Raw genomic sequence first — 22,498 nt, 5'->3', positions numbered from 1 at the left:
AGAGCATGAGACTGGAAAGTCCTTGATAGGAGTAAAGGTTACATACAACAACTGAAAACATTGGTGTTACCAGCGTTTTCCTCAGATTGAAGCCCAAACAGCACTGCACCAGCTACTAAGGAGAAAAACGGCTGCTACTGCTGAACCCAGGACACATGTACCTGACTTTTGAGCTTTCTTTTTACTGTCCTAGAGATCATGTGCTTTTATTTGACAGATTACAAAGTTAGAGGTTATGGGTACTTGGCAGTCACTTTGTTGCTCTCCAAAGCCTGTTCTGCTCTTTCCTGGTCAGATATAGGATCAGTGGATAATTCACCCTCTGGAGGTCATTCAGGGCAACCTTCTGCTCAGAGCAGAGCAATGTCATTTACTGCACCAGGATTTTACAGTGTTCACGTGGAAAGTGTGAGTTTTACTGCTTGACACAGAAATCATGAGTGAGCTTCTTCCCTCCACCTGGGCTCAGTAGCAACTTTCTCATGTGGAGGGGAATAAAACCACACAGCATTACATGCTGCATCTCTGGAAACTTTCCAAAGAGCTGCATTTTGTCTCATTATCTGTTACAAGGCTGCTTGTGCCTTCTGCTCTGCTTGTAGACATGCAAAAAGAGGATGCAGAGCTTCTTCCCTGCTGGATGAGAGGCAGCTCGGTCTGTCTGACGCAAATAGAAATGAGAGTTCAGTGACTCCCATGTTTAGTGGTTTGGCATTTTTTCAGTGCAAGGTTTAACTTCACGTTTCAGGAGCGGGATTTGAATATTAGTCCCATTTTTAACTAGCTATATTTCACAGCTTTAGCTGTTACTCAGTGCTCATTAGAGCTAGCTTAGCATCCATCTTCCTTTTCCTTTCCCCCACCTTACCTAGTGGGTTTGCGAAGCTCTGTGGGCAGCTTGAGGGTCAGCTGTGCTGGAGCTGAATCAGCCTTGTCAAATTACAGTGTGCTCAGATGGCGGTTTGCTGAGGAGATGTGGCAGCAGTCACTCAGAGTTTACTGTTTTCTTTAAAAAAAAAAAAAAAGCAAAAAGCAAAAAAACCTGTGACATCATTGCGAAGGACTCTTGTAACCTTTTTTCCAAATCTGACTGCAAATTGCAGCTGAATGAAGTATTTCTCCCCCTGCCCTTTCTGCTCCCTTCGCACAGGAAAGGAGTGGTGCAGAACGCGCTGAATGGCATTTCCTATTTTGTTCAACTGGCAGCATCTGAAAGCTGGATCCATGCAGCACAACTGCAAGGAAAATCTTCACCTGCGCACTAAATGAACTTCAGTTCCTATTTTTCTGTCCCTCAGGATGGATCAAAGCATTGTAGACATGCATATTCTGGGCTGTGATAGACTTGAATTGTTCCCAGCACAGGGAGGTAACACTGGACAGTTTTCTGCTCTGTTTTTCCAAGTGCAGAATATTTTAGCTCTAGTTCTGCCAACACAAATCCTGTTTATCTGAGTTCCCTTGTGCTGAGGATGATTCGCTGTAATTCAGTTTATGAGCAACTTACTGAAAGACTTAAAAGTCATTCTTTTCCGCTTGACAGCTGAGTTTATTGCAGGTTACCTAGAATAAATTCTTTACGTTGCCCTGAAATCTTAGCAGAGAGACCTGGTGCGGCATATAGAAGACACAATTGTCTGACACACACAGGGTGTGCTTAAAGCAAAGTCGTCTCACTTCCCAAAGTAGAAGAATAGTTGCTTCTTTGTGTCAGCAGAGCTGGCTGTGTAGTCTTACATTTAAACCCAGGTAAATACAGGTTCACTGCCAGAAGTCTACTTAAATTCCCTTCCTTAGTAAACACATCCTAAAAGCCCATCGTTGACTATCCATGAACATGAGTTTTAATCAGATGTCTTTATGCCTGTTTACAATAAGAACAGAGCCAAAGCCTGCAGAAATGGGGTTTAAATATATATATATTTGGTGGTAAAAAATAACTTAAGATCTATGCATCCCTTTGGGGGAATAACCCAAACCATACAGGGTGTTTGCAACTGAAAAATGAATTGTGCCTCTTCACACACTAGAGGTGTGCAGCTGCTGGATCCTTCTTCCCATGCACAAAGAAGGGAGGAAGAAAAGCAGTATGCTCATAGGAAATGTTTCAGTTTGTGCTTTGGAGTTACTGAGTAAGTTGGCAACAGGTAATAGTTTGAAACCATCAGCTTTTATTCTGTTAACTTTGAGGGGTACTGGGTTTGCTGTTGACTGGCAGTGCAGGCTGGTGCCTCTGTAGCGCTCCTTTATCTGTCCTGAATTACTGGAATTACCCTTTTCTTGTTAACAGTTCCTTTCCTGCAAGCCCCTGCTGTACAGTGAAATGAAGGCTGTCTTCAGCTCATGGCTGTGTTGTGACTTGTGCAGACGTTCTGTTTCTGGAGCATCTGTGTAGCACTGGGAGCAGGGAGGGGTGAGAGGCAGGAGCTTTACTGAGCACCTGCTGCTGCTGCTGGAAAGCTCTCGTGTGTCTGCATGTAGGTAAAGCAGAACGGGATGTCAGTCTGGGAGCAGTGGTGAAAGGGGTAGTTCCAGCTGAGAGAGGGTCTTTTCCCAGGAGAAAATGCTCCACAATGCCAATAGCTACACTTAAGCTCTCTTCAAGTAACAGCAAATGAGACAGCTGGTGACCTGACATGATTTTTCCAGCAGTTGCTCTGCTCCTCAGACATTAGACAGATGGAGGGAGAGATGGTAAATGTGTTCCGAAGGCGCTGTGGCATGCCCCAGCCTGGGATCTCGCTGCAGACTGGTTCCCTGGAAGCTGGCACAGGTTACCTCAGCGTGAGCTCAGTTCTGGACACAGCAATAGTCCTGCAGAGCTGCTGTGAGCCCCATAAGTTTCTGTTTATCTTTCGGTACTGAGGAGTTAGGATGTAAATGATTAATCAGAAATTCCCTGAGGTGTCCCTGCCTGTGGCAGGGGTGTTGGAACTAGATGATCTTGAGGTCCTTTCCAAACCTAAGTATTCTATGATTCTATGATTCCCTGTCTGGTTTGAACTGCAGCAGTTGAGTGGCGATCGCATGGTTGGTGCCTCTGTGTAATGGGCTGCATGCTGCAGATGTTGGTTTGCATTATGGGTTCCAAATGGTGCCAACTAGCTCTTTATTTGTACTGAGTGCATTTGAAGTTGCATCATTTCCTCGGTAAGAGCAGTTTTGTTTTTGACTGGAGTGTTTGTCAGGTGGGAGAAATGCTAAATGTGAGTGCTCTCTGGTGGTGAAGATCTCTGCTTCACTTTGCTGATTTCTGCAGTGTTTTCCAATGGCAGTTGGATGTGAACATGGGATGTCTGGATTTTGGGATACATTCTTTTTTATCAACTCCCTTCCCTAAAAATAACAACTACAAAACAAAGTAAGAGCCTTTTTTGTTGCCTTGGCAGTCATCCTTCTTAGGCAACAATTTCTATCCCTTTAGGTAATTTCTGTGACTTACTGGTTTGTAGTTTCTCATTATCAATTGGTGGTTGAGCATGGTAATAAAAACTGGTATTCAAAACTTCTCATGAAAGAGCTTATGCTCCTCCTCAAAAGAACACACAAGGATTAAATACAGTGACTTTGCTTTTGGCTGCTGAGCTAGTGGAAGATTCAGAAGATGCTGATACAGGTTGCTCGAATCATTGCAGGGAAGTCTTTTCAGTGTCACAGCACAAGATGATATGATTTTTCTGATAGGTACAAAACAAGGTTTGCCATGGGGGCATTGACCCTAAGGAGTAGGTACAGGGGTTCCTTTTATCAGATGTGCTGTAAATTGCTTTTAATGACAGAAATCCAGTTCTGTGTGAAGGATTACACTGTTCTTTATGTCGATGAGCTTTCCTTTGATGGAGTGTGATGCCCAATGGATGAGCCTTTCCCAAAAGCCCTGGGTGGCTTTGTCATCTGGCTTTGTGACCCTGCCGTGCAGAAGAACAGCAAATCTAACACAGTTTGTACCTCCCAGCTCAAACTGCTGCTGTCGGTTGTTTTTTTAAGTTTTCATGAGTTCTTCTTGGGCAGGGTAGGGCAGGAATCTCACACCAGAGCAATGCAGCCAGGAAAACAGCCTCTGCTGTTCTTGGCCTGTTGCTGTGCTGAGCTGTGCTGTCTGATGAAAAGAGGCTTTATCAGCAAGGAGGGGAGAGGAGCGACAGCTCCTTTTAGGATCATCTAAGCACAGCTCCGGGTGCTAAGAAATAAAGAAAAATGAAGAGAGAGGTAAATGTGGGTGTCAGTTGTTCATAAACTGTATCCTTAAAGCCAAGCTCGAGGGCTGCCTATTTTTCAAGCCCAGAAATGCATCCCTCTCCTTATCCCTCATCTCCATCTGCCTTTTGCTGCAGATTGAAGCCGCAACTTGTCAGTCTAGTAAAACCTTCTAAAACTTGACTTTGAGGCCAAATGTGAGCTCTGTTGTCAGAGAGCTGTCAGGGAAGAAAGCAAGCAATATGTCAAACCACTGCACATGTTGGTGTTGCAGCAGTGACACTCCAAAGCTGAGCTGTGCTCTGCTTGGGGCTCTTTGGAGGATCTGGCCAGGGGGCAGAGGCAAATCTGGAGGTTCTGCTTATGAGGCATTTGGGGCCACTGAACTGCCAAGGGAGGAAACTTAAACTGTGCTCTGCTGCTGGAAGTTTACATAATTCATTACTTAAGGAAGAGGTCAAAGTATTGGGTACTGTGGTGGTGACTTGGCACAACACTTCAGTAGGGAGGTCTTACAATTTTTTTTCTTCTCAGCAGCTAAAACACTCCCCCTCAACCTCCCTGTGCTGACCGTGAGCCTTCAGCCATGTGTCTGGTGGTGTGGTGGGGCTTAAAACCTCATCCAGACACTGCTGTAACTTTATTTCCATCACTAATAGTGCCCTTGGTCATGGTTATGTGCTTGCTGTGCAGCGACTTTTGGAGAGCAGTCTATGTTCTCCATTGGGCAAGCGGCCCTTTTTGGATGTCCTGTCTCCAAAAAGATGGGCAGGATTCTGCTGGGTTTGATGTCCTTGTAACAGTTTCTATTACATATGTATGACCCAGTGTGATTTGATCTCCTTAATAGAAATGGGGTTGTGTGTGTTTGGTTTTTCTTGAGCTCTCCTATGTCTATGTAGAGTTCCTCATGTGCTCCAGAGAGGGCAAGAGATGAGCAGCCTGGTATCCGATGTCTGCACCACGTGTGTCTCCTGCCTGTTTGGGATCTTTCAACTACCACCATTCCCAGTTGCTTTGTGCTTCAAAGAATTCAAACTAGGGGTGGCAGATGACAAGGACTGAGTGTGTGAGACTTGGGTTGTGATTCTGTATTTCACACTAGACTTCTGTGCTGGTTGCTTCATGTTGTGCAGTGCACTACCCTTCTTTTTTGTTATGATAGTTGCTGAGCTGCAGTCGTTATTGGTAATTATAATGGCTTTAACACTTCTAAAATGGTTTTTATAGCTTTCCAACAGCATATATGGCTAAAATAGAAAATCTCTTTGTATTTGAAGCTCACTAATGTCTTGGCACATGTGTATCAGGACTAGCTGCAGGTAAAACTGAAAGACATTTTGCAGTTGCTATGTCTCTTGGTGAAGTCTTTCTGGAGGAAGCTGGAATTAGAAGCAAAATCACTTTTAGGAAGTGGAATACTGGCTGCTAGACTGGATTTCTGGAGTTTTATTACACCTGCTAAAAGCCAACACCACCAAGATGCTGCAGGAAATTCTCCAGTGAACAATAGGAAATGTCAAGCCTGTCACCACATGGGGGTGGTAATAAATTCCATAAAGGAACGCTAGAAATTGCAGAGTCCCTTAAGGCTTAGAAAGGCCCCTGCACTCGATAGAGGTGGTGTGGTGCCATCTAATGTTGTAAGATTTAAATACAGGGCACAGGCAGGTATTTAATGGTAGAAATGACACAGTTTGCCTGTTGAGCTCTAAATCTGCTGTCATCCTTTCTCCTCCTGAGAAGCAAATGCTGTACGAATCCTTTGGCCGTTAATCTGAAATTCCCTCTGTGCTCTCCTGCTAGATAGCTCACTGAAATGGGAATTCCTTTGGAAACAGCTTTTAGCACCTTTTTAAAAACAAATGTCAAGTTATTGTCTGTCTTGTTTGCAGAAAGAACACGAAAGACCAGGTAGGGCTTAGGAAAAGGGTAGTTCTGGGTTGTTTCCACATGTTCTCACAATGCTTTCTCTTCTGGCTTAGCAGCAGTGGTGATATCAAAGTGCTTTCTTGTGCAGAGGGTGGAGTGGAAAGTAATGGCAAGAGCTGTAGGGCCATGCTTTCCTTTTTGGCTTGTATCTTGGTTTGTTATCTTCCAAATGTGGTTAGACCTTGAAGATTCAAAGGGAGCCCAAGTCTGTAGTGCTTGTAACATCAGAGCTGTATGTAGTACATTAACGTGCCCTCTGGGCCACGCGGGTCAGCTCATGTCCATAGTAAATGCTCTATTGTGAAGTTTCAGTGGGGTGATGAATTCAAGAGTTCACCTGATGAAATGATGGTGATGGCAGCTGCTTAGAAGCCATATTCTGATCTCTGTGTCTGATTCCCTTTTCACCTTCTGTCTCCTCCCGGGTAGGTTTGAAAAAGGCCGGATTTACACATTTATTGGGGAGGTGGTTGTTTCCATGAATCCTTACAAAAACTTGAACATCTATGGGCGGGATACGATTGAGCAGTACAGAGGAAGGGAGCTGTATGAGAGGCCTCCTCACCTCTTTGCCATTGCTGATGCCGCTTACAAGGCGATGAAGAGGCGATCCAAAGACACCTGCATTGTGATATCAGGTGAGCTGAAAGAGCTTTGCATGCGGATGAGCACTTTGTGAAATTCTAGGCAGCAGCAGAAGAATGATTTGGCTAATGGCAGCATTTCATAAAAGAAAACTTCATGAATTTTAAAACTGCTTATTTGCATCTGAATCTGTCTGTGGAGGCCTTAACAATTATTTCTAGTCTAATTCAAGAGCTGGTGTCAGTCATGAGCTTAACCTGTGCATGCAGAGTGATAACTTGCGCATTCTCTGCTTACCCTGCCTGGGTGAATGGAGGTCAGGGTGAGCATGGCTCCTGCCTCTTTAGAGAACTGCTGATTTTTGTCCCTTAGAAGACAAGCCGAGGTTTTGTTCTCTGTTTCGATGGCCAGACTGGTGACTCGTCGTGGCCCAAACAGTGGGAGCAGGGCTTGTACCATGAACGGTCGCTATCTGGATCCTGGCACTTCATTTCCTTGGTGTTCCTGTGCTCCAGCAGCTCTGAAAAGAGAGCGACCAGAGCTGCTGTGCTCAACAGTAGCCTCTTGTGCTGCAGCTCCCAGAGCTGCTGCTGGCCAAGCCTCTGCATGCCTGTCCTTCTCCTCTAACAATATTCCTTTTGATCCTTTGTGTCCATAGGCCTTTTACCAACCTTACATCTTAGCTGCTTCTAAGTCAGCAAAGCAGCAACAACCAGGCAGGTGATGGCTGTATTTAGAAAAGTATTTGTGTGAACTTTGTGTACAAAGTGCACACAAATAAAATTGCTTTAAAAAATCTAAGCAATACAAAACCCCCAAATACTCTGGAGTAGAATTAAGAGATACTGTTCATTTGCTTTGCTATTTTCCATTTGCTATGTCACCTTTTGTTTTTATACCCTCAGGTGAAAGCGGGGCTGGGAAAACTGAGGCCAGTAAATATATTATGCATTACATAGCAGCCATTACCAACCCAGGGCAGAGGGCTGAGGTGGAAAGGTAAGGGCTTTGCAGAGAAATAATGAAATTGTTCTGTTTATGGGTGTCTTTCTGTGGCTGAGAGAGCTGGGCTGGCTCAGCCTGGAGAAGAGAAGGCTCCTTAAGGGGAGACCTTAGAGCAGCTCCAGTGCCTAAAGGGGCTCCAGGAAACCTGGAGAGGGGCTTTGGACAAGGCCCTGTAGGGACAGGACAAGGGGAATGGCTTTAACCTGCCAGAGAGGAGACCGAGATGAGCTCTTAGGCAGAAGCTCTTCCCTGTGAGGGTGCTGAGGTGCTGGCACAGGGTGCCCAGAGAAGCTGTGGCTGCTCCATCCCTGGCAGTGTTCAAGGCCAGGTTGGACACAGGGGCTTGGAGCAACCAGCTCTAGTGGAAGGTGTCCCTGCCTGATGAGCTTTAAGGTCCCTCCCAACCCAAACCAGTCTGGGATTCCATGACGGTGAGCACCATGTTATTAGATAGTCTCTTGTACTAATTAGATGCTGATTTTTATGGCATTTGCCTGACTTCTTCAAATCCCTTTTAATCAGGAATTTTACAATATTGATTGCTAAAATCACATGGAAAAGTTTATCTTGAAAGTTTGAACTTTGCCATCAAAGCTTATCTCTGCTGGAGAAATGCCACAAAAAAGGATTGCCATGATTTGGATATGTAAGTCTGAACTTACCCTGTTCTCTTTTCCATCCGTCTGTGCTTCAGAGTGAAGAACATTCTGCTGAAATCCAACTGTGTGTTAGAGGCCTTCGGCAATGCCAAAACAAACCGGAATGACAATTCCAGCAGGTTTGGGAAATACATGGATATCAACTTTGATTTCAAAGGAGACCCAATAGGGGGGCATATCAATAATTACTTACTAGAAAAGGTAAACCACCCTCACTTCTAGAGGCTTTTGTATAGTTACCTTTGTAATGTGTGTTTTGCCAATAGAAAGGCCTTCCAAAAGTGGTGTGTCAGCAGGTGACATGAGGGCAGAGAAGCTCCTTCAGTCTAAGGCTTTGTTTTGCCTCAAGAGTAACTGAAATGCTGCTGAAGCACTGGCAATGCCCCTTATTTTACCACCCCCACTGTTAGAGCTGACCTTCTAAGGAACTAGTGTTCCTCAAAAGCCTATGGGCACATAAGTCTATGTGCTTTGTTTCCAGAACAGAAGCTGAGATTAACTTAAGGTCTGCAAAACTCCTTTGTAAGTTCCCCCCACTGAGGTCTCAGTGATGAACAGAAGCAGCCAATACGTGGGGCTGTAAGTAGCGAGGGTAGGGTGAGGAGTGTTCTTCTGGAATAACCTTGTGTGATCTTTTGGGAAATTTGGTCCTGTCTGTTCCAGTGATCCTGAGCATAATTGGGTTATTTGTGTCATTCAGTGGTGTCTGAAAACATTGGAATATGTAAAACTCCCCAGAGAAGCTGGGCATGATCTATTCACAGCTCTGCTTATGTGAGAGACACACGTCTGGCTTCGATTTATCCCTTTGACTGCATCTGCTCACAACATGCTTTTTTGTTTGTGGTTTTTTTTTTTTTTTTTTACTTTTCCCTTTATTTCCCTGAAGTCTATATTCAGAATAAACACTTTATGTTAAGGAACAAAACAATAAACCCAAACATTTAACGTGTGATACTCTAATGCAAAAAAGGGGTAGGGCTGCAGCTGCCGTGACTTAAATCCTCATCCTTTATTTCATATTCTTGTCTTCTACCAAGTTAAATTGGTTTCCATTTTGAAAGCAGATGAGGTTCTGGTCCAAGTAGCAGCAGTTACCAGACAGTGAATTTTTGCACTCTGCAGGAACACGTGCAGTGTCATTCTCCCTAGTTCAAACTTGTAGCATGAAATAAGGTAACGTTGCTTGACTGAATTTCTGCTGCTTATTTATGCTGTTTTACAGTGATTTGGAATGAGTGCTCTGAAGATGGACCTATCGCCTCCTCCCTAAAACAGGGCCCTTTGGTAGAGATAGCATTTGCTCGTACAGTGGCTGGGTGCTGCTGCCCAGCCTGTCTTGGGGCAGTAGAAGTGGTTACCCTAACTATGTCCTATGGGGCTTTTCACTGCAGTCCTTTTATTTTCCTTCCCAGCAATTAAATAACTCTTGAACTAAAATGACATTTTATTTGACTCTTCCATGAAAGCAATTCATGAAAGAGTGAAATTCCAATTCAAGTTGCCCCATGTGACTGGAAGTAGGACATTGCAGCTGGTCCACCAGCTGGTCTTTCTGACCATAGACTTCCACCTCCGTGGTCACACATAGCTAGTGGTGCCTGTTACAGGCTTCCCAAGAAGTAAGGTTAATTTTGGGGTTGTCCTGGCAGTGGTGAAGCGATGCATTGGTGGCTGAGAAGAGGTGGCTGGGAGGCAGGATGCCTGTTTCCAGGAATACCCACCTCTGTGTTCTGTTTCCCTGCAGTCTCGTGTGATTGTGCAGCAGGCGGGAGAGAGAAGCTTTCACTCTTTTTACCAGGTCTGTATTGGTTTGCTGACACAAATGACTTTCCTCACCTTTCCCACACATAACACGCAAAATATTTAAAGCCTTCACCCCCTTTGCGAAGGGTTCCTTTGTTATTACATCTTGGGTGAGCTTTGGTTCTTGAGCTCTTTGACAAGGCCTGGTCTAGGGAAGGAGCATGGGAAGATTTATTTTCTTCTATCCTTCAGTCCCATATTAACACATTTGTAAACTTAAAAGGCGGCTGACTAAACAAATCTGGTAGAATACTGGACTTTGACTCAATGTTTTATTTGTAATAACTCTAATCCTCTATTTTCTCTTGAGGCTTTTAGTCCATATGGAAGCTATTTTATGACACCGAGGTGGCTTTCTTCTTTTGTGTGTGTGTGTGTGTGTGTGTGTGTGTGTTTTTAATGTCTTTCATATTGTATAGTGGTTCCCTTGTGTGTCCTTTGGGGGAAATGGTTGGCCTATTACTATAACCTATTGGTATAACCTTTATTCTCAGTTTTGCAGTAAGACAAACACAGGTTTGTTTATTTTCACCCTTACTCTTTACTCCAGGATGTGTGTTAGCACCTTTGTCATTCATGTGCCTTTTCCGTGTTGGCAAGCCCCTATGAATAGCAGTAGTTGTGCTTGCCAAGACACAGCTGTGGCATGTCACAGATGGAAAAGTGTCTGCTCTGTAAAGAGGTTCAGGCTGGGTTTCTAAACAGTTGTGTCACCCAAAAGGACAGTCATTTGGGAAGTCACTTGCTGGTGGTCAGAGCCCTACAACGATGCAGACTTTGTATTTTGCATGTGTTGTGCTGTCACTCCAGATGCTGCTTCTATAGCACTAAGTTGATAATTTCAGGATTTTGCTTTTCAAGCAGATGAATAAGAAAGAGAAAAAGGAAGGATTTTATTTTGTTCATTCACCTTTTCTTAAACTGCTCTTTGTGCAGCTGCTCCAGGGGGGGTCTGACCAGATGTTACGTTCTCTGCATCTACAGAAGGATGCGTCTGCATACAAATACATCTGTCCTGGAGCACAGATAAAGGTGAGGGTGTTGCTAATGAGTCAGGGGTAACCTAGCTTAAAATTGTAAATGCTTCTTGGAATACTCAAAGTACTGCTGAGCTGGCAGAAGCTGAGACCAGTATTTGCAAGATGAATATGGAAAAGTGACATCAGTGTGCTATTTTGCAATGGAGTTTCTGTCCCTCAAAGACAAAGTGTGTACATGTGCATACTGCATTTGTGTCTGCTTATAAAAAGAAGGAAAATGTAGTAGGAGAGACATCACCTTTGTACATATTTCCCATGGGCTTGTAAAAATCTTTGCTTTCTCTCCGCTGACTTCCATTAAGCCATTCATGTCCCAAACCTCTCTTTCCCCTCAGTGTTCCATCAATGATGGTGCAGAGTTCAAAGCAGTAGCTGACGCCATGAAAGTGATAGGCTTCAAGCAAGAGGAGATTGAAACTGTCTACAAAATTGTGGCTGTCATCCTTCACCTGGTGAGCACTCTGCCTTCTGCAGGTAGGAGTAGGCTGTTCTTCAGTAGGGGTCAGGGCACTTGTTCTTCCAGCAGCTCCAATTCGCCTGCTGCAGAAGCAGTTGGAAGATCTGTTGACTGGAAAAGTGTATACAGTTTACAGCTGAACTGTTCCAGTGGTGAGTGAAGCTCCTGGACGAAATAGGCACTGCAGTAACGATGGAAGTTGACATTTATTCTGTGTATTGCAGATCCCAAACCAGACATACCGTTAAGTACTGGAAGCTGTTAAATGTTCTGTAAAGGACTTGTGTGGGTTTGGCAGTGAGGGAGTAGGGAGCTCTCACTTCACAATCCTTCCGTCCCCTTTTGCCCTCATGCCTGCCATCACCACTGTGGTTTTGCTGGGGAGATGGTGAAGCACCTGTGGTGGAGACTTGAGCACAGCCAGATACAGGAGACCTCTTAATCCTCTGTGTTCTGATGCTGAGGAAATCCTTCCTTCACTTGCATTCTCCTGGGACCCACAGAACCTCCCACTCTGTGCAGTGTCCCTGGAGCTCAGCTCTTGTGCTTCCTTGAGGAGAGAGGTACTGCAGGTAGGCAGGATGAGGGAATTCCCAATTCTTCCTCTTCCTTGGGGCAGTTGTGCCCCCGTGCTGGGGCAAGAGTAGAGGCAGAGCAGAGTTAAGCCATGCAGGCAGGGAGTGAGAGCACCCAGTGCAGTGGTGTTGCTACTTATTCCTGGCAGTTGCAGGTATATAGTACCAGCTCTGCTGTGGCAGCTGCTGTCAGTCCAATCCCATTAGCGCTGTTCATTGATCAGCTTCCCTGGAATATTCAAGTTGCTTTGGTGGGCAGTAGCACTGCAATAACAACTGCAGCCTCATGCTTCTGTGATTAGCTGCAGTGAAAAGGAAACATACCATCCAGTACTTGATACTTCATGTAATTCCCATGGCTGGACTCCAAATCTTGAGACAGTGTTTGATACAAGTTTTTCCCAAACCCTGAGCAGGAATGCTTTGCTGTGAGTCAGGCTTTGCTGCTCCCACTGATGTTGGAGCTCTGTGTGGTTCTGCATGGCCAACCCTTCTGATGTGTTAGGAGATTGATTCACTGGCTTGAATAGCAGCTGGAATACTGGTGAACTAGGGGTGCGCGGGTTGTGTTAGTAAAAGGCAAGATTGAGAAACTGAGTCTCCTGGTGATTCTTGCAGGGGAACCTGAAGTTTTCTGTGGATGGTGACACGCCTGTGATCGAGAACAGCAAGGTTGTGTCCATCATTGCAGACTTGCTCTCAACAAAATCTGACATGGTGGAGAAGGCTTTGTTGTTCAGAACTGTAGCTACAGGTCGGGATGTCATTGACAAGCAACATACTGAACAAGAAGCCACCTATGGCAGAGATGCCTTTGCAAAAGTGAGTTTAAATCTCCTTTCTCTGCATCCAGTTCTGTATGTGATAGTAACTCAGATGCTTTTCTTCTGCTTTTGCCTTTTGATTGAGTTGTACTTGGTACAGCAAAGAATGGTGATGCCTGAGGAAGGTGTTCAGCATTGAATTGCCTATGGAATTGAACATTTTTCAGTACTCAGGTCCCAGTAGGACTCCTGGGTGATCCAGTGAGTACAGTGCTTGCTGAGACATGGGAAGCCCGTGCTTCATGTGGGATTATTTCTGAATGTATGTGCTTCTGTGTTCTATAGGAGGGTTGCAGAGCAGCACCTTCCCTGGCTTGGAGACAGCCTCACCCCAGCCAGCAGAGGGGAGGGAGCTGCCTGCCAGCCTGGCTTGCTGGACCCTGCAACAGGAACCCATTGTTCTGAATGTTTTGTGCAATGTGATTCTGGAATTCATTTAGCAGTTGAATTCAGAGAGCAGAGAGTGAAACACCTTGAGCTCAGGTTGGGAACCCTAAGTGCTTTCTGTTTTTGCAGAGGATACTGATGAGAGAAGGAGTGACAATTGTCCTTCCTTTACTAAGAAATGAAGGGAAGATTAGATGAAGTGATGAAGATCTGTGGTTATTAACTTGTTCTCTGAAGGTTTTGTGTTTGTACAGCTTCCCAGTACATTTTGAACACGGAGACTTCAAAGATGCCTGTGCCTACAGAACATTTTTAGAATTGAACAGGAATATTTTCCTGCCATTGTGTTCAGTTGTTACTGTTGTAACTGACCTCTCACTTGCTCTTCAATATTGTTAAGTAATTCTCAGAATGGAAGTTATTAGGCAGCTGAAAAGCAGGCTGGAATCAACTGAGGGGAGCTGCTGTACCTACCGACCTCGTTGAGGCTGAGACTGCAACTAAATGAGTTTGAGAAGAAAGACAAGAAGCACTTTATGTCAGTACTGTTCACTTTGAGCAGAGTGTTATCTGGAGCTGTTGTGTGGTTAGGGCAGCATCTTGAATTAGGCTTTGTAGTACCACGTGTTGCATTTACCAGAAAGAGCTACAACAGATGTAGCAGAACTCCTCAGTGTCTGTTCCCTGGCAGGCAATCTACGAGCGCCTCTTTGCTTGGATCGTGACACACATCAATGATGTGATTGAAGTGAAGAACTATGACACTACAGTACACGGGAAAAACACAGTCATTGGAGTCCTGGATATCTATGGCTTTGAAATCTTCGACAATAACAGGTGAGCTGTTGCTAAGGCACAGTTAGGTGCCTTCCCTGTTCCCACAGCACTCATCCTTTTTTTTTCCTTCTGTTTTTTGCAGCTTTGAGCAATTTTGCATTAATTACTGCAATGAAAAGCTACAGCAGCTCTTTATTCAGCTGGTTCTAAAGCAGGAGCAGGAAGAGTACCAGCGAGAGGGAATTCCCTGGAAGCATGTGAGTGATTTGGCAGGGGAGAGAGAGGTTGGTCTGAGGGCAGTGTACCAGCGTAAGGCCCAGATCTACAGTTGTTCTACATGTAGGCTCCTGTTGAAGTCAACAGGCCATGTGTGCTAGCTGCACTGTCAGACTTGCTATCTGGAAACCAGGCTGCAGAAGCTCACAATTATCTCACCACACTTCTTTTTTGCTGTGGTGTGGGAAAATGAGTGACTCCAGGTCTGAGTTAAAGCACATTTGTGGCATCTCTGTGATGCCACACACGTCACTGAGCGCTTCTGCTCTGAGTGCTTATGTATGTTGTCTGGTTGTAGATGTTAAAAGTGTAAAAATCTTCATTTCTCCTGTTCAAGTGCCTTTCACAATGTCAGTTTTCACTGGGGTGACTGTGCACATCTGAATTTCAAAAGACACCTCAAAGTGCATTCTGTCACAGTTGATTTTTAGCAAAGGTCTTGAGATTTATGTGAGGTGTTTGAAAAATCTCCGTCTCTGCTCTGTGGTGTTAAAAAGTGGCTGGCTTGATTCTGAATTAGTGATCGGCATACTGAAAGCTGTTCCTTCCCCTCTGAACGATGAGCCCTGTGCTGTCAGTCAGACACATGGTACCTTTTCTTCAGAGGACAGCACTGCTGTGCTCCTTGTTTGCTACCCAAATCACAAATTTACCCATTCATTGTTTGTTACAGATTGATTACTTCAACAACCAGGTCATTGTTGACCTGGTAGAGCAGCAGCACAAAGGGATCATCTCCATTCTGGATGATGCCTGCATGAATGTTGGAAAAGTTACAGATGAGATGTTCCTCGAGGCTCTTAACAACAAGCTAGGGAAGCATGCTCACTTCTCCAGCAGAAAGGTAACTTGCTCTCTGTACCATCAAGCCTTCCTTTCCTGTGTGGCACCTTTTCTAGTTTGAAGGTGTAATGGAATAAGTAAAAATGGTTTAAAGGAAAAGCCACTTGAAGGGTGGCTGAGGCTGGAATCATGACATTGAGTATGAAACACAGTGCCTGAGAGCTGCAGCAGCTCCAGACCATGGAGCTGGTCTGGGTTTAGGTCACCTCTTGCAGCCCCATTCCCGGCAGAGGGAGCTCCAGCATGTCCAATGTGAGATCAGTTTTATTCCAAGCATAAAAGCAGTGTGAGCTTGTGTCTTGACATATCATGATGTCATCTGTGGCCAATGGATGTGCAGCTTGAGCACACGTGGTGCTCTGCCCAGGCTGCTCTAATACATAGTGACAGTGAAATTATTCACACTTCTGCAGGATCACTGAGGGGTTGGTGTTCAGCGCCATTGGCTGCACAACACACTTGTCTCCTCTTGCTGCTATGAGCATTCAGGCCCCCAGCCTTGCTTTAGCTTTGGTAGAATGTACTGATGAAAAGGCTTTATGTATTTCTGGCTTGGCAGCGTACTGAAATCATGGTCACCAGCCTGATTAATCACAGAATCAAATAAAGACCTTTAGTTTATTGATGTCTCTCAGCTCAGAAACATTTGAAATGTATCACTGGGAATGCTGATTCCCCCTTCTTCCTTCCACCCCAGCACAATGTTTTATGTAGGTCAGAAATACAAAATTAACATCGTTGTGTAAGATCTGTGCTAAAGGCTGCTGCAGGGAGGTTCAGTATAAACAATAGGTCTGGATGCGGCTTGTTTGGGTAAAGGCTGGGATGGGAATAGAATAACCACTGTTCCCTCCCAGCCATGGCTTTCCTGAAGTGCCCTTTAGCTGCAGCTCAGCTGACATCTCACCTGCCATTGGCAAATGGGCACCTTGCTCAGGGTTAGCTTAGGTTTTACTGGCTTAAGCAGGAGATAAGTTAGGCACAGTGTGTTGTGAATTCAACACAATGAACCCTGGGGGAATGGAGTCCTAAATCCTCCACAGTGGGGTTGTGTGGGAAGTGGTCCAGCTTCTGGAGCTGTTTATTCAAAAGAGGTAAGGTGGTGGAGAAAGGAGTTCAGTTTCTGATCTGTCCTTGGTCTCATGGCTGCAAAGGTGAAGTGGTTCCACCATGGAGAGGGCTGAAAGTCCTTTGATGCAGTAGAGGAAGAGGGCTGAATTTCATAGGGTATATGGGATGCTATAAACTGAAAATTCCTAATGAATTTGTTTGAGTCCTTACCTTCAGTGGTTCTTTTGCAGCATAGGAACCGTTAAAAGAAAATATTGCCAGTTGCAGAGTCCCTCAGCAGGAGATGGCATTGTCAGAAAACTGTTTGCACTGCCTGACAGGGAAACAAGGAATACTGCTATAAATAATGGTGAGGGAGGGTATGATGTATCTTCCTGGATTGCTAATTTCTAGTTCAGATCAATATAGCCTTGAAAAAATTGACCCATAAAACTCTCTGCATCATAATTATTTTTCCCCTTCTTGTGTTTTTGCAGATGTCCTTTAGTGTATCTAAGGGGTCTTCTTCCATCCCATCCAGAACTACTGTAGGAAACCTGAGCTTTCCAAACCAGCCTCTTGTAGCTTGAATTAAACTGAAGGACTTGATTTCATTTCATCATTTGCTTTTGTAGACTGTCTGGCTACTATAAAGCTCAGCATAGATCAAAGCTGTTCCCAAAGAGTTAAAGTGTGCATTGATGTGTTATGGGAATAGCTCCTATCTTTCAGCCTGAGTTAATGCTTCGCTGCTCCCCTGTAGAGCATGTTGCACACTGGCTCCATGTGGATAAGCTCTGATGGGCTGCTGTGCCCTAAATAGTAGTGTCCTAGTTTATGTCTTGTATGTCTGGTCTGCTGCTGTCTGCTTGGTTGTCCTGGTGAAAACCAAGTAAACCAGGAAAAATAGAGGCAAAATTCATGTTCCAAGAAGAGGGTTGTCCTTCTCTGACTCGGCTAATGCTGATCTAGATCTGTAGATGTGCAGACTGTTCTGATAGTACTTCTCAATATCACAGGTTCATTTTCTCAGCCTCCTTAAGTTCTGAGCTTTTTAATTAATCTTACACTTTTGAAGGATCAAGCACAGTGGTAGACAGGCTGTGAATTGCTGAATCTTCAGGTTCTTGAAGGTTTCAATCTCAAGCTCATTGTGAAGGGCAGAGTATCAGAAAGTCTGTTCTAGTCTATCTGCTGTATCTTCCCAGGTAGTAGGTGATAGTGAATGTCAAAGTGAGAAGAGGATATCAGACAGACATGATCATGATGTGTTATGCTCCCAGTCTCCAGTGACCTGCAGTCCAGGAGCTTCCTGAGTCAGAGCTAATGTCCTTAAAGGGGTTTGTTCTTTGTTTTTGAATTGACAGAATTCCACAGCTTCACTACTCATGTGAAGAGCTCCTTTCTTCCCATTTTCCTTACTCTTCCCTTTTAGGTTACATCTCTTGCCTCCTAGTTCCTGAGCAGCAAAACATGGGGTGCTGTCTTAAACAACATCATTACCATGTAACTTTCCATCGTCTCGTGGCATTCCTTTCTTAACCTGAAGAGGTTTAGTTCTGTTGGGCCTTCCTTCTGTATCAGTCAGTCAGTACTGTTGATTGCTTTTGCCCTTCAGCAAGGCTCTTCCAGTTCTCCTGTGTCCTTTTTGAGATGGAGGGTAGTTAAGATACTTGGTGGGTTAGGAATGGGACAGTTTTGGACCCATCATTTACTATAAATGTTGGCTTTTCTGTGTGTGTTACTGTATTTATGCTGCATTTCTGTCATTTTTTTATTGCTTCATTTCTTTGCTGGGGAGTGATGGTGTAATGGGGAAAAATATAAAGGAAGATCATAGAATAATAGACTGGTTTGGATTGGACCATCTAGTTCTAATCCTCTGCCATGGGCAGTGCCACCTTACTCTAGACCATGTCGCCCAAGTCTGTGTCCAGCCTGGCCTTGAACACTGCCAGGGATGGAGCATTTACCACTATAGCCTTTTGCAACTTGATTCTGTACAAATAGACATTCTTCTAACGCATCCATGAAAAAATCCTATAGAGCAGAGTTCTAACTGGATTTCACATCTACACTTGCATCTATAAAGTGGAATAGCTATAGTTCCCATTTCTATTTCCAATGCATGTTGCTCTTCCATGAAAGGACGGGGTAATGTTTTAACGGATGTGAATTAATTTCAGCTTTGTGCCACTGACAAGACGCTGGAGTTTGACAGAGACTTTCGGATCAAGCACTACGCTGGAGATGTGACGTAAGGTTTCTTCCAAAAGAAAGTTGCACCTTCTATTTTTGTCTTGTAGCCAGCTTGGAAGTGGTACAACATTCTAATTTAGTGCTGCTGCTGGTAGAAGCAGAAGACCTGTCATACAGAATTACAGAGCGCAGCAGTTGCTTATCAATTCAATCTTCTGCTGGTTACTTGCTACACAGGATGGGATTTTGTATTTGAAGTGGAAACAAAAGAACATGGGGAGAGGGGTGAGGGGAGAGCAGTACTTCAAGAAAAAGGAGGAAAGGAAGGCCAGCACTGTTCATGCAAGAAAGCTGTACTGAGCTAATAAAATCAGGTCTAGACATTGGTATGATTATATAAAGCTCTGGCTTCTGGAGGCAGAAGCTGTGAGTGTAACTCTTAAGTTGTTCAGGTGCTGGTGGGTGTCTGGGTCATGGTGCTGTAGAGTTCAGGTCACTTTCTGAACTTCACTGGGGGTGTTCTGTGCTGGAGGTGGAAAGCCGGGCTGAGAGCTCAGTCTCAAACAGTGCTCATGCAGCAAATTAGTGGTAGGTTGGGAAACAGAGCTGGGTTCCTGATTAGGAGCTGCTGTGTCTGTAGGAGCACAGGGATGCTGCTGCCACACTGATACAGCAGCTCAGAGACAGACTTTGCTTCTTTGCAATTAACTCTCTTTTCCTTTATTTTAGTTACTCAGTCACTGGATTTATTGACAAAAACAAGGACACTTTATTTCAAGACTTCAAGCGCCTCATGTACAACAGGTAGGAATAAAAATATTAATGAGGTGAATTTAAACCTGAGCTGTCAGAATCATCTTTTTAGAGAGTGGATGCTGGAAGAGACTGATGTTTGCACTGACGCTGCCCTTGCTGGGTGTGCAGTGCATGTGAATAAACACTCTGCTTTGGGATCTGAGCTTTGTAGAATTTGATTTTTCAGGATAAAGTCCTTAGTCTGATGGGTTTGTTCCAATCTAACCTTTAATTGAACTAAATTTAAAGTGTTGGTTTGAAAACAACTCATAGTGCGATCAAGATAGCTGTGCAGAGGTTACCTGTGCTCCTTCATTTGTCATTAACCAGCTTTTTGGAGCAGTTGCAGATGTATCATTGCTGAGCTCTCTTTAATCAATGCTAAAGATACTGAATAGCAACAGACATCATTGGCCCCAGCTACAAGTCCCTGTTTTAGGAGAAGGTATAGGGGTGAGGAGGAAAACCAGGCAAATAGATTTGAATCATTTTCATATGTGCAGTGACATGAAGAATTTAAACTATGCAGTCATGTCTTAGAAATACTCCTGAGGTCAAAGTTGCCTTTGGAGCAAATGAGAAATCCTCTCAGAATGTGTGTGTATGTATCAGTGTTCCAGAAAGCTGTTTTCCCTGGCAGTTGGCACTGACTGGGGTCTCATGCTTTGTAACTGTGGCCTCTCTCAACCTTTCCAAGACTTTGCTCAGAGGTAGAAGTCAGCATAAAATAACCTGCAGCTGCATGGACAGCGCTGCTTTAGTTCCATTACAACCTGGCACAACTGTGAACTCAGTTGACAGCTATGTTTACTCGGGGTCCTCCCTTGAACACTTTTGCTGTTTGTGTTTTCAAGGCTTCACATTAACCAAAACCTGCAAAATATTTGCTGTCCTGAGGTTTCATCAAATGCAACCTCTGTTTTCCGTTAAGTCCCTGGTAAAAGGCTGCTCCCAAAGACGACTTGCAGCATATTACAGCATGTGATAGATTGGCTATTAGATAGCTGTAGCTGCTTTCAGCTTTTGTCTCTTGCAGAGCTCTTGCCATCCATCATGGCCATTCTACCTCACCTTCAACCCTTCAAGAAAATACAGGCTAAAATGTATAAATTATTTTATATAGCAAGAATGGTGCAGAAATACAGCTTGAAATCAGATAGCACATTCCAAGGGAGGACGCTGTGGGCTATGGTCTTACTCTTTACTATTTTGATTAAATTCTTTATGTTTGTGCCAGAAAGGCCGACTCTGCTTTTGATAGATCACTTCTGCAGGATTTTCACTATCCCATTACTACACATCTTTATCTGAAGAGGAGAATGCGTTTGTCATTTTTGAAGTGGATTCAGCTTGAGCCATATATTGCTCAAGAGCAAGAGAGATTTTGCCCAGGAATGTCATTCTGGCTTGGCTGATATGTTTTGAGCTGAAAACACCAGTAGATCTGGGCAAAAGCCATCTGTTGAATTCTGAATTTAGTACTGTTAGGCTGTGCAATTAAAGAGACTTCCTTCCAGCTCTAACCCCGTGTTGAAGATGATGTGGCCTGAAGGTAAACTGAGCATCACTGAGGTAACCAAGAGACCTCTGACAGCTGCTACTCTTTTTAAGAACTCCATGATTGCACTAGTGGACAACCTGGCATCGAAGGTAAATATTTCTGTTGGAGAATCAACTCCAGCTTCTTATTTGTGGAGAGACTGGGTGACCTTACTGCACTCCTGGCATCTTGGTGCTGTTGTGGAAGGGGTATGTGGTCCATGAGACATGAACAGTGAGCCCAGACGAGTGGGATATGTTAACATTTAGAATAATTAAGTGGTAAAGGGCAAAGTCTTCTGACTATCTTCTCAGGAGTTGTGGTAGCAAAGGAGATGTTTATGGCCAGCTTTTGGAGAGCTGGAATGAAGGGAGTGAAGTTTGCACTTTGGAGTATGCTGTTTAAAAGTTTCCATGGCTAATGCTCCTTGCAGAACAGTGTTTGTGGGTCCTGAAGTTTGCAAACTAACTTACGTGATTGAGCTGTAGCTATCTTTAGTGGAGGTGTTGCTGTTCTACATCTTCAAAACTTCCCAAATTTGGTGAGACCTGTCCTGAAGTCAAGCTTAAAGGGTCTAAACTTTGGTGTGTCCTAGAAGAGAGAGGTTGCTTAGATAAGGGTCCTGACCAAAAGCTTTGTGTACTTCAGATGGTAAAACAGTGCAGAGAGATAGTGCTTCTGCTTGGCCATTCTGTTCCCAGGATCTCTTTGAGGTGACTCTTGGGACAGTTAATACTATGTGCATGTTATTAGCAAGCTAATAATGGGGTATTGAAGCCATGCTCTGCTAGACACTGGTTATGCACAAATAACTGGGGTGCACTGCCTCTGAGTCATTGCCAGTTTGGATACTTGTCCCAGGTTCTGCTGGGGGCTGGGCAGTGCATGACAGTCACCGTTCCTGGGCTGGTGAAAACACACTCTCCTCTGGGGACATCGCTCACTGCAGTTACCAGTACTGAGATTCTTCCCTTGGGGCATGTTGCTCATTCTTCCTGTGCTTAACCTGGGACCAGAGCTGCACTTCTGGGAATCCACAGTAACAACACCTAGTGTCTGACTGTGGCTTGGACCCTGAAGGTCTGTTTGTGGGAAGTCTGCAGTAACAGCTGATGAAAACAGCTCTCTGCAAACCGCATTGCACAAGTGGTGTGAGCTGCTGTGGTCTGTGGGTCCAGAGGGAGACATAACAGCACCTTATGTTTTCCTCAGCTGTTTCTCAAAAAAACAACATGAGGATAGGCCTGAATTTTGTTGTATTTCAGGCTGATGGTTTCATAAAACCATGAAATGGGTTGGGTTGGAAGGTACTTTGGGTGGCTTCTCTTTTAAATACTGACCCAGGAAGCCCTTTGCCTGGCATGGCTGTGAATGATGAACTCCAGGAACACTCTCTCAAACTACATATCTTACACCTCCCCTTTCCTTCTCTGTAACCCCCTTTGTTTGACTCTTCTTCCTTCCATAGCTCTCTTCCTATTCAGCTTGACAGGCTTCATCTCTAGAAAGTTATAATGTCAGCACCATGGCTGAACATATCCAACACAGATT

General features: G+C 44.4%; 1 protein-coding gene across 6 annotated transcripts in view; it reads left to right on the top strand.

The window, feature by feature from the left end:
* MYO1D (myosin ID) overlaps positions 1 to 22,498 on the top strand; it is a 112,802-nt gene that overhangs the window by 20,367 nt on the left and 69,937 nt on the right. For all 6 annotated transcript variants that reach the window (XR_010616758.1, XM_065699256.1, XM_065699257.1 and 3 more), the window contains exons 2-14: positions 6,559 to 6,767; positions 7,620 to 7,713; positions 8,414 to 8,579; positions 10,126 to 10,179; positions 11,121 to 11,216; positions 11,560 to 11,676; positions 12,875 to 13,078; positions 14,159 to 14,304; positions 14,387 to 14,501; positions 15,194 to 15,364; positions 18,600 to 18,670; positions 19,342 to 19,416; positions 20,925 to 21,057. Coding sequence is in view for 5 of the 6 variants with exons in the window: in XM_065699256.1 (XP_065555328.1) it covers positions 6,559 to 6,767; positions 7,620 to 7,713; positions 8,414 to 8,579; positions 10,126 to 10,179; positions 11,121 to 11,216; positions 11,560 to 11,676; positions 12,875 to 13,078; positions 14,159 to 14,304; positions 14,387 to 14,501; positions 15,194 to 15,364; positions 18,600 to 18,670; positions 19,342 to 19,416; positions 20,925 to 21,057 (1,651 nt within the window). In the remaining variant the exon portion in view is untranslated. The remainder of the gene's footprint in view (positions 1 to 6,558; positions 6,768 to 7,619; positions 7,714 to 8,413; positions 8,580 to 10,125; positions 10,180 to 11,120; positions 11,217 to 11,559; positions 11,677 to 12,874; positions 13,079 to 14,158; positions 14,305 to 14,386; positions 14,502 to 15,193; positions 15,365 to 18,599; positions 18,671 to 19,341; positions 19,417 to 20,924; positions 21,058 to 22,498) is intronic.

Source organism: Lathamus discolor, chromosome 20, assembly GCF_037157495.1.
Source record: "Lathamus discolor isolate bLatDis1 chromosome 20, bLatDis1.hap1, whole genome shotgun sequence".
NCBI lineage: Eukaryota > Metazoa > Chordata > Aves > Psittaciformes > Psittacidae > Lathamus > Lathamus discolor.
The sequence above is the reverse complement of the archived record's forward strand: the minus strand, read 5'-3'. Positions and strand labels throughout refer to the sequence as shown.